The 17,596-nt window shown below is 51.4% G+C and overlaps 2 protein-coding genes across 2 annotated transcripts in view; one reads left to right on the forward strand and one right to left on the reverse strand.

Moving 5' to 3' along the window:
• Window positions 1-1,097, forward strand: part of SH2B3 (SH2B adaptor protein 3) — a 15,314-nt gene extending 14,217 nt beyond the window's left edge. Inside the window, exons 4-7 of the mRNA XM_006894669.1 lie at window positions 88-167; window positions 258-472; window positions 536-707; window positions 802-1,097. Of these exons, the coding sequence (XP_006894731.1) occupies window positions 88-167; window positions 258-472; window positions 536-707; window positions 802-1,097 (763 nt within the window). The remainder of the gene's footprint in view (window positions 1-87; window positions 168-257; window positions 473-535; window positions 708-801) is intronic.
• A 2,602-nt stretch (window positions 1,098-3,699) lies between these two features.
• Window positions 3,700-17,596, reverse strand: part of ATXN2 (ataxin 2) — an 82,940-nt gene continuing 69,043 nt past the window's right edge. The window contains exons 16-21 of the mRNA XM_006894670.1: window positions 15,412-15,596; window positions 14,995-15,127; window positions 6,765-6,910; window positions 6,144-6,371; window positions 4,331-4,499; window positions 3,700-3,728 (exon numbers count right to left, since the gene is read on the reverse strand). Of these exons, the coding sequence (XP_006894732.1) occupies window positions 3,700-3,728; window positions 4,331-4,499; window positions 6,144-6,371; window positions 6,765-6,910; window positions 14,995-15,127; window positions 15,412-15,596 (890 nt within the window). The remainder of the gene's footprint in view (window positions 3,729-4,330; window positions 4,500-6,143; window positions 6,372-6,764; window positions 6,911-14,994; window positions 15,128-15,411; window positions 15,597-17,596) is intronic.

Genomic DNA, 17,596 nt, shown 5'->3' on the forward strand with positions numbered 1-17,596 from the left:
GACTGCACGGGCCAAGGGTGAGGTGCGCCCCCACCACCCCACCCCCACCCCGCACCCCGCACCTCCTCATCCCACTTCTCCTCGCAGGCAGGCCAGTGATGAGCCTTCAGCCCTGGAGGTGGGCGGGTCCAGCTCCCCAGGGGGCAGCACAGACTCTCTGAGCCCAGGTGAGTGTGGGGCTCCATCTCCACAACTGTCCAGGGCACAGACCCCTCTTACCGGGGCATTCCCTGGCACCAGCACCCCCTCCTCTGCAGGTGCATCCCTGGGGGTCCCCCTGGAGCCGGCCTGCCCAAAGACCGACCGCTTCCTGGCCTGCTACCCCTGGTTCCACGGGCCGGTGTCGCGCGTGCGGGCGGCGCAGCTGGTGCAGGTGCGGGGCGCAGCGGCGCACGGCGTGTTCCTGGTGCGCCGGAGTGAGACGCGGCGCGGCGAGTACGTGCTCACCTTCAACTGCCAGGGCGTCGCCAAGGTACGGCCGCGGGCACCTGGGGCGGGGGACGGCGGGGCCCGGCTGATGCGCGTGTCCCCGCAGCACCTGCGCCTGTCTCTGAGCGAGCGTGGCCAGTGCCGCGTGCAGCACCTGCGCTTCCCCTCGGTGCTGGACATGCTGCACCACTTCCAGCGCGCGCCCATCCCACTCGAGTGCGGCGCCGCCTGCGACGTCCGCCTGTCCAGCTACGTGGTGGTCGTCTCCCAGGCACCAGGTGGGCCCAGGGTGGGCGCGGGTTGGGCCAGGGGCCAGCGGACAGGCCGGGGGCGGTGCCCACCTGACTCCCGGCCCACTCTCTGGCCCTGCAGGTGCGGGCAGCACCGTGCTCTTCCCGTTCTCCCTGCCTCGCTGGGACTCGGAGCCGGGCCTCCTGCACCTGGGCTCCCCGACCTGTGCACAGGCACTGGGCCCCGAGGGGGCTGCTGGCCGGGCCTCGCCCCCGGAGCAGATCTTCCACCGGGTGCCTTCGCCTGAGGAGCTGGCCGACAGCCTGCGGCTCCTGGAGCCAGGGTCCAGCGTGCAGGCTGGGGACGCCGACTATGAGCTGGATGCATCCTCGCAGAGACATTTGCGGGCCATCGACAATCAGTACACCCCCCTCTGACAGGCAGGGACCAGACGCAAAGGGAAGCAGCTTTCCTCCCTCCAGGGCGGGCCCCAGAGCCTGGGACCCATCAGCAGAGGCCAGAGGCGGCCCACGGCCACACCAAGGCTGGACGAGCCCCACGGCCACAGTGCTCTTCCTCTGGCGAGGCTCCTGACACACTGTATGGCGGGGTCACCAGGAAGCCCAAACACTAAGCCCTGCATAGCCACACCACAGGCAACCACAGCTCGTCCTCCATGGGGACAGCGCTGGGGCAGAGGGACAAGCTAAAGGACAAAAAAGATTTTAAACATTTTACCTCAGATTAAATTTTTAAAGAATTCAGGTTTCAAAACTAGCTTATTCACTGCACTGTTGAAACCACGTATCCGACTAGCCTGCAGTCAGACAGCTATGCAAACCCCACCGGCTCGGCCGCAGCCTCAGGACCGACCGACCGCCTCCTACCGGGCAGCTCCGTCGCCCTTTCAGGGAATTCAGGCACTAACTCAAATGGAGTGGTGGCAAGGGACAGCTCTGCCCGGTGCCTTATGAAGAAAATGGACCTGGTCACAGTAGCTTGTGGTGAAGTCAGGTGAGCAGCTGGAGGCGACAAGAGCCCAAGGGACCACCTGCTTCCTCAGTGCACTGGACTCCCAGGCACTCCCCCCAGCCCTTCCTCCTGGGCAGATCCTCAAGTCGGCCTCCGGGCTTTGGGGTGGGGCAGGCTTGCAGCCAACTTCCACGTCACTTTTCTGCAAGTGGTGAGACCAGCTCAGGCGTGCTGGCCATTGCGAACACCTCCCTTTGCTCCATGTGTCAAGCGGACCCTACCAGTGTCAACCAAGGCAGGAAGGCAGCGTGGGAGGCTGGAGTTCGCCGGCTGTGGGTCTGACTGTGGGGAATGGCTCGTAGCACGCACCTCTCGGGTGTCTGGAGGCAAGCCAGGCCCAGTCACCAGCCCCTCTGGCCCTCAGGCTAGTTGAGATGTTCCAACAACAGATCTCCTTCCTAAACGTCTTCATTACCAGCACATCCTGACAAGGATGCTCCCAGTCTGGGGAGATGTGACACTGAGCCAGCACCGCCTGTTCCCTGGGCACCTTCAAAACAAGCCAAGCTTGACACCCCCCGCACTGCCACCCGTAACACTAACCGTCACCAGCACCAAAGAATGAAGTCAACTAACCTGCCTTCAGTCACAACAGAGGTCCCCACGGCTTTGTACACTTCTTCTGCCTTTGATCATTTCTGGACCGTGCAGGGAAAAGGAACAGCAGTCATTAAACCCGGGACCAGAGAACACGCCTTTCACGTGACAGTTTCCTGACCCCTTCCTGGTGTGTGTGTGTGGGGTGTGCCAAGATGAAGGCACTTCTGTGTTCACTCTTGTCAAGATGATGTTGGCTCCGACGCCCCACTGCCTCCTCCCAAGGCCCATCTCATGCCCAGCGTGAGGCCAGAGAGCATGATGTAATAATCACACGGCAGGTAGATTCATCTGGTCCCATTACAGGCAGACTGTATCTGGCAAATTCTGATGTTTATGTACTGTACAAGTAACTTATTCTTGAAGAATGCCAATTTTTGCTGTTATGTATAAAGTGCTCTATGTGAATTAAAGAGAAACAGAGTTTTCCAGAACATCACTTTGTTGCTGTGATCTTTAGCAGGCAGCAGCTGCACCCCCTGGGGGGCGTGCTCTCCCTGCCCTCCTGTGGCTGCCCAGGTACCTGTACCCACACCGCTCCCCACCACCACCACCACCACGTGTGCAGAGTAGCAGCAGGGGGCTTACGGGGTCAGCGCAGGGCTGGGATGTGGGGGCTCCGCATGGCCCGGCACCGGCTGCCGTCTTCCTGCAGCCTTGGCTCTTCCTAGAGACCCCGGGAGCCACAGCTAAAGGTGAAGAAGAAAGGTCACTGACGCTACCTCCTGGGGACACCGAGTGAAGCACGCACTGGCCTGGCCTTTCAGCTGGACCTCAGGGCCACAGCACCGGGCTCTCACAGACACACACTAGCTCTGGGCCAGTTTTTAAACTTTTTTTATTTTTTAATTTTTTTTTTTAGTTTTTATTTTATATTATCTACAAAGTAAAAGTTTTTCCCTTAACTTAAAAGTTGGACCACTGGAGGCAGTGATCACCTCATCAGACTTGATTTATAAATAATAATCCATTGCTCTGATGGTAAGAATTGACTGAACTTCTGTCAAGTTTAATAAAAGGGCGTTCCAAGTCTTGATTTGTTTGTTTGTATTTAGCGGGAATAGCAGCAAGAATCGCTCTTGTCACTTCTTTTGCTAGCTGATGTGTTGGTGACTTTCGGAGGGTGATTAAAAATAAATAACTTCCAGTTTCGGCAAGCAGAGCTGGGGTACCTGCGGGTTGGACAGCGCATGGAATTATGGGACGGCCCACAAGTCCCTAAGTGCCACTATTTGCTCCAGACGTCTTCCACGCAAGGGGACTGTTAGCATTCCTATTGGATGTTACAAGAAATCAACATATACTTTTTTAAAAACAAAATAAACAAAATTCTAGTTTTCTGTGCTTCCAGCTGGCAGAAGCAGGAGAAGGGAAGAGGGGATTTGGCCTTTCGTTTCCTCCAGGGCGGCCTTACAACTGCTGTTGGTGGTGGGCTTGTACTGTAAGAGAGAAGATTGGACATTGAGACAACGCTGGCCCGCAGCTCAGACCGTCCACCGTGCGCCGTCCTGGTGCTGGCCCGCCCGGGGAGGGGAAGGGGGGGAAACAAACCAGGCAGACGAGAACCAGACTCCCACGAGACCTGCTCCCCATCGGGGGGCAGGCCTTAACGCTCCCCCTCCCAGACGCTGGCCAAGCACTGGCCCAGCGGCCAGCAGGTACGAGCAGCCACGGCCCCGCTCGGCCGGGCACAAGCGGCCTCTGCTCTCGAACCACCAACCAACCACACAGCACTGGGCACTGCGCGCAGCTCAGATTCCGCCCTGGTGACACCCCCCACGTAGCAGACCGCCAGGCCTTGGGACACGCATTGCCCCATCCAGCCCGTCCTAACCAATGAGCCACGGCGCTGCGGCCTGTGCCAGCCACCCGGCTGCTGCTCAACGAGCCACACCCTGTCCACAACACACAGCCACGCTGACCACCACGGCCCCTCGTCCCTGCTGTGCGTCCTAGGCGGGTCTCCTACCGGGACGCGGGGGAGGCGCTGCCCTGCCTGCCCTCGCCCTGTGGTGCCCGGCGCCCTGCACACACGCCTCACCTGAAGGGTGCGTCATATAGGGGAAATGCGCTGGTGTCGAGACTGGAATGGGCTGTAGTGCACTTTGAGCGAGGGCGGCCTGGGGACCGCCAGGTGGCTGTGTCGTCATTAGCATCATTGGCGCATGGGCAGTTGGATGAGAAGGAACCATTCCTGACTGTACATGAGCCTGAAACAGAGAGCTCTTTTACGCATACAGGCAACATCTCCGCTCACACGTCACCCGTCCCTCCTCTGGACCGGGCCTCGCGGGAGAGGGCAGCAGCGGGCCTCCCTGGAACATCACTTCACCCTCTCGTCAAGCCTGCAGACTGGGGGCACAGGGGCCACGGCCTAACCAGCCAGCGCAGTCCCTGACCTGTGCTCTAGAGACGGGGCGGGTCCTACAGACCTGTGTGCCGAGCACGTCCATCTCAGCTGACAGTGAGCCAACGGGCCCTGATCATTCAGAGCCCGGCTTGCATGGACAGGTGACCCCTCAGGGGCAACGCAGGTGAGCATGGGAAAAGCAGGGCTGAAATGCACAGCCCCCCAGAGAGTGTCGGTGGGAAGAGGTGTGGGCCCCTTCCATTTTCGGAAGGTGGGCTGACGGAAGAGGAGGATATGTGGGAGAGGTGACCAGAAATGACCATCCAAGCAGTCCAGGATCCCTGACCAGTGACAGTGAAGGGCATTCCGCATGGCTGCCCCACGGATGGGCTGGGGACAAGCCTGGCTTCCTACCTCCCACACTGGGCACCGGGCCAGGCCTTGCTCGGCCAGTCACACAGGTGTACGGCGTGCTGGGCTTCTGGAAGGGGTAACCTTTTGTGTTCTTTGAGCACAAAAACACAACAGGGAAGTCGCAGGGACTCCACCTTCTCTGCACATCCACATGTAGCCACCAGCCTCCGCAAGCCATCTGGGAAGCTCCAATTCCCACACCAGGTGGGCACATGTCTAACCACACCAGCTCCTCACATCGCCAACGGCAGTGCACCCCAGACGACAGAACCTCCACACTGCAAGAGGCTGCCCAGACTTGGGAAACTGGCCCTAAGGGGACAAGGCAGGCCACTCCTCAGTGAACCAGCACATCCCTGACAACACACAGGGCCAGACCTACCATGGCATATTCCATCAACATGTTAACAACCTGTTAGCCAGCCAGCTCACCCCTAACAGCCTGGCCAGGGCCAAAGGCCAGCAGAAGCCAGCTTCAGGCGGCTCCTCTGGAGGCCCTCGTCAGCAGTGATAGCGCCCTCACTGAGACACACAGCCCTGTCACCCTCAGAGCTGACACCAGGGACTTGCCACAGTGCTGCCAGACCACTAAAGGACAGGGGTGCAGAACAGAACACCTGGTGCTCACAGCACCAATGCAAAGGCCACACCCCATCAGGTCCAGCCCAGGCCACCACAGTCCATCTACAAGCCAGGGAGAAGATGCCTCTCTGTCCCTGAGACTGACGGGGAGGGGGGCCAGCTGCCCTGCCAGGCATGTGTGTGCAGGTGTGCACATACGTGTGTGTGTGTGTGTGTGTGTAGCAAGGAGGCTGTATACACAGAGCGAAGCAGACACAGGAGGGAGAGGTGACCGGGCTGCATTCCAGAGTCAAAGGGCTCCATGGGTAAATGTTCAAGGGCTGACCGGTCAGCGGCCCCACTGACTCCACCACAAACCACACAGACGGTCACTGAGGGCAGCACATGTATTTGCACAGGGAGGGGGACAGCATCACATACTGGGTTTTCTCGCTAGAGGGCGCTCACAACCTTCAGCTCCTAAATGGCCTCAACTGTGGCCAGCAACAGCAGGTTCCGGCTGCTTTACCTGCGGGACGTGAGCCATGTGGGGCGGGTTGGTGTAGGCCGGCTGGACGTGCGAAGGATGGATGGTGAACACGGTCTGCTGTGCAGCTGGGAAACCGTTCTGTGGTGACTGCGTGTTGGAGGCGGGCGTCATGGAGGGAGGGGTTGGCGCGAGCCCCGCATGGTAGATGGCCGACTGCTGCTGCGGATTGGCCAGGTGGAGCGCCTGGGCGGCCTGGTGCTGATGGTGCTGCAAAGTGACCGAGGAACTGAGGGCCACGCCGAGGCACGGCAGGCGGAGGAAAGGCGGGTGAGGGGCTGTGCAGCGGCCCCCAGGGGACCTTGACAGTTATGACCCCCCAAGCAGGCAGAGCTCAAATGAGACCAAGCCCGTTCTGGCGTGTTAACCTTCAGCACAACTAAAGAGGCAACTGTGAAGACCCCTCAAATATTTGAGGAACATCCCACAGCATTACAAGTTTCCCCCAATTTCTTATTTTCTGCTTGATGTTAAATCAGACACTTCAACACTGAACTGACAGACTCCCCTTCATCCCGGGTGTGACCAAGCTGCTGAAGGTGGCACACGGCGCCTGAGGGGAGGACACTTGGGGGGCTGTGCAGGCCCCAGCTTGCTCCTCACCTGAACGGGACTGGGGGCAGGGTGACTTCCTCCATGCTGGCTTTGCTGTTGTCCGGTGGGCGTGGCCGCAGGCTGAGGATGTGGAGGATGTGGGTGCAGGGTAGCACTGGGGTGAGCGTACTGCTGAGCAAGGGAGCCAGTAGAGACTGAGGGAGAGAGAGGGCACACTGTGTGATCATCTCCACGTTCCACAACAGCGTCAACTGACTTTCTTACTGAGTGCTGATGTCCACACTATTCCCAATCTCGACAACAGACTATCTCTTTTGAATCAAAAGGTATAAAGTCAGTGGTTAACTGAACACTGATTCATGTAACACAGCTATCTGTATTCACTTTACAATTTCAAGTGACTCTTTGTAAACAGTCATTAGGTTTTCTTACACAGGCAATTTGAAAGCACAGGCTCAGGTCAAGGTGGTCGTCATAGGCTAACCTCACCATGCTACTGCCCTGGACTTGCCCAGCGCCCAGAAACGGGGCCCTTGGGGTAGGAGGTTCAGGGCTCTAGCTCTGGGCCAAACCACCACAGTTTCTCAGGGGCCACAGCTGTCGGGCCACTGCTTTACAGAACCAAGTGGGCAATGTAGCCCTCCACGTCCTCAGAGTACCCAGCCCTTCAGGAGGGATTTCACTGGGAATAGGACCTGCAGTGAGAATCCAAATCTAACTTTGTATCAATCTTGGGTTCAAAGCAGGGAGTTTATGGAGAAATCAGTTTGTATCTTTCAAAAGTGGCACTCTACCGAACAGGACAGTGTTCGTGTCTTCTGGGAACGACAGCACAGGGGACAAGCTGCCCATGAGGTGGAAGCAATCGGGGCGAGGGCAAGGAGAAGCTGGGCGTAAGCTCTGCACCCCAAGGCAGGGCCACTGGGGCCGTGACCAGACCCTTGATGTCAACATCGCAGCTAAGAGCCACCACCAGTCCAGTCCAAATGGGTATCCCGCCATGCCAGACGGAATCTTTAAAAGGGGGTGAGACCAATGGCCAGCACTGGGATGCCTTGGGCCTGGGCTGGCCGAACCCTTGACTCCTAAGCTGATGGCTGAGCTGTCTGTCCGTACACTGAGGAAGGGGCCCTGGCTCTAAATTACCACTCTGCGGCTGTGGCAGGAGATGGTGACCGGGGGCCACCAAGTCAGTTCAGAATAAAGCACCGTCTACACTGCTGCCATGTTTGAGCCCACTGCCGTGGCTACTGTATTGGTCCACTCTGTTGAGGGTCTTCCTCTTTGTTTTTGCTGGCCCTCTTTCTAAACTGTCCTTCCTGCTGACATGTCTAAAGGGTAGGTTAAGAGATGGCTGCCTCCCTGCTCTGGAGCACGTGGGCTTCACCTCGTCCAGGGCAGACCTGTATATTAATGGCAGTCTAGAGGTATATTCTTTGCCAGCACTCCAATTCAGAGGCATCAAGTCTGTAGTCTTCTTTATTCGCTGTAAAGGTTTCATATAAAAGTACGGATCATGAAGATACCATAGCTTGGGCCTCAAGATGACTGAGCACTGGCAAGATTGTGCATCATCTGAGTTCTCTGTCTGCGGTTTCCATGGCTGTTGATAGCAGTTGCAAGTAAAATGCAATCTTTGACAATTTCCATCTCTCTGGTCCATTTGTGAGGATCTTGGCTTTCTTTCTGCTGAGGGGTGATCCACTCTGAGGGCTGGTGTCTTTGACTTTCATCAGTAACTTCCTCACCTCAACTCCACCTCACTACATGCAAACGGGAGCTCCCTCAGGAGTGTTTCATCCGAGCCTGATGCTATCCTCTCCTTCACGCTCCGTATGCAGACTGACAACTGTGCTGAGGATGTACCCCGGGTGCACACCGCTCCAGATTTTAACACAGGCGGTGCCCCCTCCTGTTCTTGGAACAAATTCCCCATGAGGACAATTATGTTAACATCACTGGAAATCTGCATTTATGAGGAAATATGGCAACGTACTCTCTGGCCATTCAGTGACTCCCCCTAGTCTCAGGAGGCAGAGGGGGTCTATTCTAACTTGCTAACTAGATTAAAACATCACTTTGGTGCCTGAACACCCACTTAATTTACTTTCAGCTCCAGCTCCTCAAAACTGTCAAGGCACTGACTTGGTCTAAAGGAAGAAGAGATTTAACAAAATGTTCATTAATTTTTAATCTTGGGGGGAACCCCCCAAAACCAAGCATTTCCCCCTTTATGCATTTGAAAAATTTGTAAATACTGAAAACACAGCATAGCATAGCTGACACGAGACAAAACCTACCTGGAGCTGTGCTCACACCTGCATTTCCAAAGTTACACTTGGGCCCTGAGCGTCAGGACTTCTCTAAAGGCCCAGGGGCTCCTGTAGCAGAGAGCAGAGGGGAGCACTGCGTCTGCAGTACAAAGGCGGGGGCGGGGGTCGCCGCTGGTCCTGCACCAGCAGGGCGTGGAGCACTATCTGCAGCTTGTTCTACTGGGCAGCAGAACTACTGCGGGCTCCAGATGCATTCACGCTTAATCTGCAGAATGTCAGCCTCTAACTGCATTTTCCTGTAAAGAAGCTGCTTCTAGGTTTCATTTTGGGAATCCCAAAATCCATCAGAGGAAAGGCAGCCTCAAAATCTTGAAATCTATTTAATGGGTTTTAGAAACAGAGGACAGCATCTCATAGCTTCTAGTAACTTTAAACTCTGTCCAACTATTTTTTAACATTTCACTTTTAATTACCTTTTAAGCAAAGTAGGAAGACCATAAATAAAAATAAAGGGGAAAAAAATGAAGCCTAGGTGGGAAGTGGGCATATCTAAAAGACAGAGGTACACAGCCACAGTGAAGAAAAGAATTATATCCATGTGGTCTCATAATATATTCATCGATTAAAGAAAACTGGCAACATCAGGAGGCTGTTTGATTAGAGAAAACATTAAAGAAAGTCTTTTCCTCGGCTTCTCTTTGATGGTTAAGACCTCTATCAGTCTTCAGGGACCTCTAGTGGCCTAGTCATAAGGAGCTGCGCTGCCAAACTAAAGGTAGAAAGTTTGAATCCACCAACAGCTTCTCAGTAGAAAGGTGTGCTACTCCCCTTCTGTGTGATTTACTGCCTCTAAAAACTGGTTGAAAACCCTGTTCTAACTAAAATTGAGTTACTCAAATGTTTATATAAACTCTAGGAAGCTTCATGAGAACTGCTGGATTAGTTTAAGCAAATCAAACATGTGTTCCTTCTATTGTCATGAAGTCAAGAACCAGAGCTGGCTGAGCCGTCCATGCCACCCCATCCCCAATGTTCCTTAATAGGAATGTCTGAAAGTTCTCCAGAGCAACTCTGGTCAAATCCCTATGGCACTGGCCACAGGGATGCACTGTTTTCACTGAAGCCAATCCCGTCCTGAAGCCCATGCTTTTTCATTTGTAACCTGGTTTTGTCATATTGACCTTGGATGCACACATCAGGTAAGATTGCCAGTGCTGTAGAACTTAAAACAGACACAAACAACCATTTTCCAGCTTTCACAGTCAAGGCGGAATTCAGAGGAGAAAGTGTGAAGGAAAACAGACAAGGGTTTGGGAGGGCACTAAGGCAGCAGGACCAACCCCTGGCCAGGTGGCTTGCAAGAGGGGTAAACTCAGTTTCGTCGCTGAACAACAACTGGGAGGCTTCTGAACATGCACTGTCCATGGCCCAGGGAAGGCAGAGGGGAGAGCTAAGGGTCCTCCAGTTACTTACCACGAAACTGGCCCCAGACCCGACCAACAGAGACAGTAAGATGGTGAGGATAACTACCTTTGAGACCTCCCTCTGAGGACATGATCAAATCCGGCTATGACACTGTCTTGTGCAACACACTATAATCAAATACAATTTCCCTTTAACAGTATATAGATACAGCAAGACTCCTTTTTAAAGAGCATCCATTAAAGGATTAAATTTGTTATTATTTCCCAGCACCAAATAAAGAATACAGATAAAACTTATTTTTGGATACCAAGTCATGGCACAATTAATGAAAAGGTCAACATATTTTCCCAGTGCTTTTTATAAATCTGGTATTTAATAGCATCCAACACCGAGTCACTCCAAAAGATTAAAAATGGAGCCCCAAACAGAATTTTATCCTTAATATTCTTTGGACACAATGACTTTTTCATACCAGGTAACATATTAACAGCCTAAGTTTCCATGGGATTTCTGTGAGTGAGTGCACCTTTGAGTGCTGAGGGCCCTCTGAGTGCACCTGAGTGCTGTGGGCCCTGAGTGCTGCGTGCACCTTTTAGTGCTGAGGGCCCTCGAAGGGCTGAAGGGCCATGTACCAGCATTATGCACAGTTGTGCCCAACACAGAGAACACAGACCTGCTCAGCTCACTGCCCAAAGCCGGCCGAATTTCTCTGCCTGGGAGTTTCTGGTGCAGGGAGCAGGTGACCAAGGGTGCCTGGGTGACTGTTCTGGGCATGCCATCCTGGTGGAACTGGAAGGGCCAGGCCCACCTTCCTTCTACACACAAGACCACACATCTGGAGTTAGGAGTTACTTTACAGCCTTCATTCATGCAAAGGCTGAAATTCTCTCCTGCCAGGATACTAAATAAACAAAAAACTCTACAAAAGCTTGTGACCCCCCCCCCCCCAAAAAAAAGTGTTTTCAGTAAGTTTTTATTTAAAAATGAAACTACTAGGCATGGTCAAAATAGTCATGTTTGCTTGGTATGCAAAAATTAATTTCTGAAACAAGTGGCTTTTTATTATTTCAGCTAAAAGCTGAGTTCAATTTTCTTTTTTTATAATTTTTGAAAATTATTAAGATATGTATTTCAAAAATTATTTTGTCTGCCACAAGGAAAATATTATTCAACAAGTCCATTCCCTTAACATGTCTTCTTTAAAAAGTGTTTCACTGCACAGTTAAAATGAGTGTAACCCAACTCACTGGCAAAGTAGAAGGAAGGGCTGGACTCCTTGCTGAATGGTAATTTGGGGCATGCTGGATTTGGGAGACACAAAGGTGAATTAGCCTTCAGGCGTGCACGAGCCTCACTGTCTGGAAAGGTTGACATATTTAGTAATTTCTCTTTGAATTCATGCACAGTTCATTTTTTATTTTACAAGTGATGACGAGCATTTTTAAGTAGCGCTGCAGAATTCAATCAGACAGTATTCTCAAAAAGACACCTTCTTCTGTCACGGGTGTCAAGTTTCAAAATCTGAGTTGCTTCAATGAAAGGAATGAAATTATTTCCTGGTAAAAGACCACCATGGCATTTCACTGAACAACTGTTTCATAAATAATCATCAAAATAAGACACTATTTACCAGGTTCAATCCAAATGAGGCAACAAGTGCTGCTATTTGGAAGGGTGTTTCTTAAGACATCTGGTAGTAGATGAAAACATTTAGAAACAGCAAAATATTACATGCACACTATCATTCACATTAAAATACATCAACCAAAAAGTACGTGCTTAAGCACATCTGGACAGAGAAACCGCAAACCATTAACAGGTGGTGAGGTAGTAACTGGTGCTTTTAAATTTGTTTGCTTGCTATAATTTATAACTTATTGTCATGAAACTGCCCAAACTAAATCAGGGATCTGGCTCCAGTGTGGCCCAGGGCTTTTGTCAATGCATCAAGTGTCATTAGTACCACCTCATGAAGGGAAAAACATCGCTGTCACAACGAGGTGCGGTGTGTAAGAAGATTAGAAGTCAGGGAGGCACCGGCAGAGACCATGAAGGAGGGTGACTTAGAGTCAAAGGCATGCAGCTCTAGCAAGTCCTTTCTCAAATGGTCAACACCCTGGACATACCATCTCCTCCTCAGTACTGTTAACTGTTGCATAATCTGTTAGCCTATTTGTGGTAAAAAAAATGAACCAAAATTTAAAATGAGTGTTACTTTGCAGATCAGTGGTTCTATCTATTCTCAAAGTCCTTTGTTACGGCCATAACAAATGGATGACAAAAATGGTCACTAATATTTAAGGGGAAAGGATGCTTGTCTGCCTAGTAAAATGGTTTAAAAGATCTACATAGGGTAGATAAAAAAGAACCCATACTCAGTATCTAGTTGCTTCGAGACTGGAATATAGAAATTGTTTCTGGGAGACAAAAAAAATTAGCATTTTTATGCAAAAAGTTTTGTTGTCGTTTAAAAGGACACGCACTTCACCAATCTGTTTCTACTGGGCATAATTAGGCTTGCAAATGAAACAATGTCAATCCAGCGAAGAATGTGAGCAGACTAAACTGTCATTATGGCACAGACCGGGAAAGCAGCCCTACTGGCACCAGCCATACTGTCCACATCACAGCTGGACATGGTGGGGTGACACGTCCTCTCACATAGAGGACAGTCTGTGGTGACCACTAGGCTCAAGTGTTTTCTGTCTGCCTTCGGATCTTCCCATTTGCTCACACCTGAAAGGACTTCAGAGTCCAAAGCTTTTCAAATGGAAATGTTTTTGAGAAGGTCATTATAAAAACGATTAATGCCTCAAATACACTGTTCACTACACAGGCTGCTTTAAAACTGGTGACTGTCCATCTCCAGAACAAAGTCAGTGAGGGACCTGGAGGGGCCAGATACTGCTAAACATCTCAAGGTGCCTTAATGTCACAACAACAGGGGACATTTTAGCACACAAGTTTTGGACCTTATTCCAAGGGGTGTGTGCCAGAAAAATGAGAGGGAATAAATCCTTCTGTTTGTTAAAACGCGAGGGATTCAGCACCGTGGATGAGCAGACATCACGAGCAGTTCACGTAAAGGCCAGCTGGGCAGTGGCTGACATGTACACAAGCTGTGGGAAAGCCAGCCTGATGAAGCTGCAGGGCCAGCGCTCACAGCTGGTCCTGGACAAGGCAGCCACAGGACAGGAGGACAGGCAATCACAACCCAGACCAGCAAAACCAGGTGTGTCAGTTTATCTTCCCAATGAACTGCAGACGAGTTTCTCAAAGAAATGTACTCCAAAACGGAGCAATTATACCATTTTCCATTTAAAATGCATAATCCAAAATTTTTTAGAAGCAACAGCATAGAAAATGAAAAGCAGACTTTGTAAACATTTCTAAAACTCCCGCCTTTAGTCCTGTCCAATCCCCTCGCAGGCGCAGCCTCTAGGAAGGACGCAGAGCTGTGATGTGGGTGACAAAGGAGGGCACTGTTGTCACGACCCTACATTAGAGCAGGAGACGGAGAAGTACGCAAACAAGCAGTAACAGTTCAAAGAGGGAGCTTGAAGCAACTCAGTTCACCTACACCTGTACCCGAAGGAAACACAAAGCTTTCCATCCTTAGTAACTGGTGAAGGTTGCAGGGGATCCGAAGAGCTAACTGGCTGTGCAGCCACTGTAGTGTTTGCACAGTGGGGCATTTCCTAACTGCAGGAATAAGGATCTGCTTATCTCCTCTCAGCCCACAAATGGAAACGCCACAGAGCTGGAAAGCGTCCCAACAGGAGCCACACCTTTAGTCCCAAAGCGCTAAGAGTGAAGGGCACGCTGTAAACATAGTCAGGGACAATCCACCAACTGCACATCGTTATCTGGTAACTTCCATGGGAAATTTACAACAGTAGAGCCATCTTCTCTCAGGACTTTAAGGGAGTTGCTCAGCTGACCTACAAAAAGTTCCGTGGCAGCAGCAAGATTTTCTGTTGTTGCTCATTATTCTTCTATATAAAAATACAATTTACTGTTACGGAGGATAGCTTCCAGTGATCATACCATGTGCATACACAGATTAGATGTGAAGTGTGACTCATGTCTCACACAGGCGAGCGCGGCCACATGCCCACTCGGAACACTGCCTGATGCATAGCCCAGCATCACACCACTGCGGTGAGCAGCGAACCCCCTCACAGCCAGGGTCCCAGCACAGGGAGGAGGCAGCTTCCCATGCTGTCCCGGGCAGTTAACGCATGTCACGGCACAACATTCCCGCATGCCTCCGGCAGAGAACACCAAGCGAGCAGCAGGGAAGGAGGGGAGACAGAGGACAGGAGCAGGACACTTCTCTCCCCAAAGGATGCTCTGTGGTTAGACTTCATTACATTTGCGATTACAGAGAAAGCAGAGAGATGTGACAAGTCCAGCAGCGGCAATGTTTGGCCAAGGCTAAGGAAGCAGGCCAGAAGCAGAAATCAGTTCTTCTCGTGGATGCCCAACCCTCAAGGCCACAAAAGGCCAGGCTGTTCTTAATGCAGAATGGCTTTACAATCGTCACACACACTGAGAGAGACAAACAAAGTGTTTCCTACCATACATCGCATGTGTCTGCTCGTGAGCCCCGTACTGAGGTGCTGCAGAAGATACCAAGCCCGGCTGGACATGTGCTGGTGGTGCCATCATCCTAGCATTACCCTGTATTACAGGACTATAGACATGAGGGTGCTGCGTTCAAACAAAAGAGAAACAACATTCAAATCTCACAGCAGAGTCAAGGACATGTCAGACAGAGATCTTAACTCCATGGCTGCCACTCCCAGGAAAGTCTAACATCTACCTTGGCTCTTTGATGGAACTGTAGCACTGCGGGGTGACCTCCTCATCTGTATTTTGAAAGCCCTCTCCTTAATCCCTCCTTAACACACAGCCACATGAGAGTCACTTGTACATGTTCAAATTAACAGTCAGTCGGTGGAACAATCCTAAGCGCGGGGAGACCAGGGTCTTACCTGAGACTGGTAATGTGGCACATGCTGAACGATGGGTTGGTTTGGAAACTGCTGAGGACTGTAGGCAACGTACTGCGTGGAGTAAGCTGGAGGGGTGGCGACGATGGGCGGGCCTGCCGCGGAGGCCGGGTGCATCATGGCGCTCTGATGATGCTGGTCTTGCCGCTGTTGGGGCATATTTGGTACTGCAGGGAAAGACGACAGAGTGTGAGGTCACAGCGTTGCCTGGAGACCCTGCGTACACCAGCCACCCACCTGGCCACAGCTGCAGCACTGCCTCACAGCACCCCCACCCTCTGTGCCTCCCACAATGCCTACAATGTCCTCCTCGTCGCTCAGCCATCAGCTTCAAAGTGTGATAGCTCCCAGACCCTGAAACTGACTTCAGATCACTCTGGGCTTATCAGGCCCCAAGGGTGAGGTCTACACCCCACAAGTGTGGCTCACCAATTAGGGAGCTCATGAGCGTAGGGCATTAGGTCCATTTTCTTTTGTCCCCCCATTATTAATTTTAATAAACATGTTTACAGAGACTTTGAATTTCCATTCATTCATTGCTGCATTTTTCTCGCTGCCCATCCCTCCTCTGTTTGCTCTTCTCTTTAAAAAGTAAAAGAAAAATTCAATCTCCTCCTCCCCACCCAAGTCCACTCCACTATGCAGCCTTCATTTTGAACTCCTATCATGACAATAATACCCAATCATATATTGCTTTTAATCAGTTCTCTCCCTCATCTGTTTCAATGCAGTATACATAATTTATCCTATCTTTATCTTCCCCCAACCCATTTTACAACAGTGGCACTATACAGTATTTGTCCTTTTGTGACTGAGATATTTCACCCAGCATAATGTCCTCCAGGGTCATTACTTTTGTATAATATTTCATGAGTTCCTTGTTTTTCAATGCAGTGTAGTATTCCATCGTGTGAATATACCAGAGCTTCCCTATCCATTCTTTTGTTGAGGGGCACTTAGGTTGTTTCAAACTCCTCGCTATTGTGAACAAAGCCACAATAAACATGGGTGTGCATATATCTGCTTGAGTGGCAGTTACGGTTTCTTTAGGGTATATTCCCAGTAGTGGAAATGTTGAGTCAAATGGTATTTCTATTTCCAACTTTTTGAGAAAGCGCCATACAGCCTTCCACAGTGGTTGCACCATTTTACACTCCCACCAACAGTGAATAAGGGTTCCAGTTTCTCCACAACCTTGCCAGCATTTGTTGTTTGCTGCTCTGTTAAATTTTGCTATTCTGACTGAGGTGAGATGGTATCTCATAGTTGTTTTGATAGTTCCATTTTCAAAGGAACAGAAAACAACTGCTAGAGCAGGCCTGGACCCAGCCTGCCCTGGACTCCCTCTATGCCGTGCTTCTGGGAAGTTACTGGGGTGTGTTACAGGCAGAATGCTCCACAGGCATCAGCAGATTGGCAGACTGAAATGCTGGTGCTCCTGGAGAGTTTCGAACTGTCAACTTTTTGGTTAATAGCCAAGTAGGCCTCTTTCATCTCTAACCCTTTTAATTTCCTGCTATTGGGAACTGATGCACCATCTCCAACTCCTTGGACCTAGCGTGGTCCAGCCCAGAGGAGGGGCTCAGTGCCACAGCTCCTGCTTGCAAGCTGCAGCCCTGGCAAAGCTCTGGTTGAGCACTCAGCCTCGCGGTCTTCTCCCCAGGCCTGACCAGGAGTGGGCTGCATCCTGCCATCCTGCGCTTCTCCTCCCCATCCCAGCTCTGTTACAGCATGGCCTCTGGAGTGTGCCTGGCTCGAGGTGTTCTTAAAAGCCTCTGAGCTGATTATACAAGTCATTGCCAATTCCATGAGTTTTGTTTAATTTTAAACTTTAGAAGCTTCTGCCAAAAATGTCATTTAACTATTATTGAATTTTAGGGAGCTCTGGCAGCCTAGTGGGAATGAACTGCCCTGCAATCCTGAAGATTCGCTGTTCAAATCCACCAACTGCTCTTCAAGAGAAGGAAAGGCAGTGTCCACACGTGATTAAACTGCTTCGGAAAGCCTGCTGGAGGATCAGCTATGGGTTGGTTCCAACTAGACAGTACACAACAACAACAACAACAACAAACCTGGTCCTAAAAACCAATTTCAAAAGACAAACGTGACAACAGGAGAAACCAAGAGAACAAAATATTTACCTCAATTTAATCCCCAGAGTCCACAA

Source organism: Elephantulus edwardii, unplaced genomic scaffold (assembly GCF_000299155.1).
Source record: "Elephantulus edwardii isolate Elephantulus edwardi_28Jun2011 unplaced genomic scaffold, EleEdw1.0 scaffold00148, whole genome shotgun sequence".
Taxonomy (NCBI): domain Eukaryota; kingdom Metazoa; phylum Chordata; class Mammalia; order Macroscelidea; family Macroscelididae; genus Elephantulus; species Elephantulus edwardii.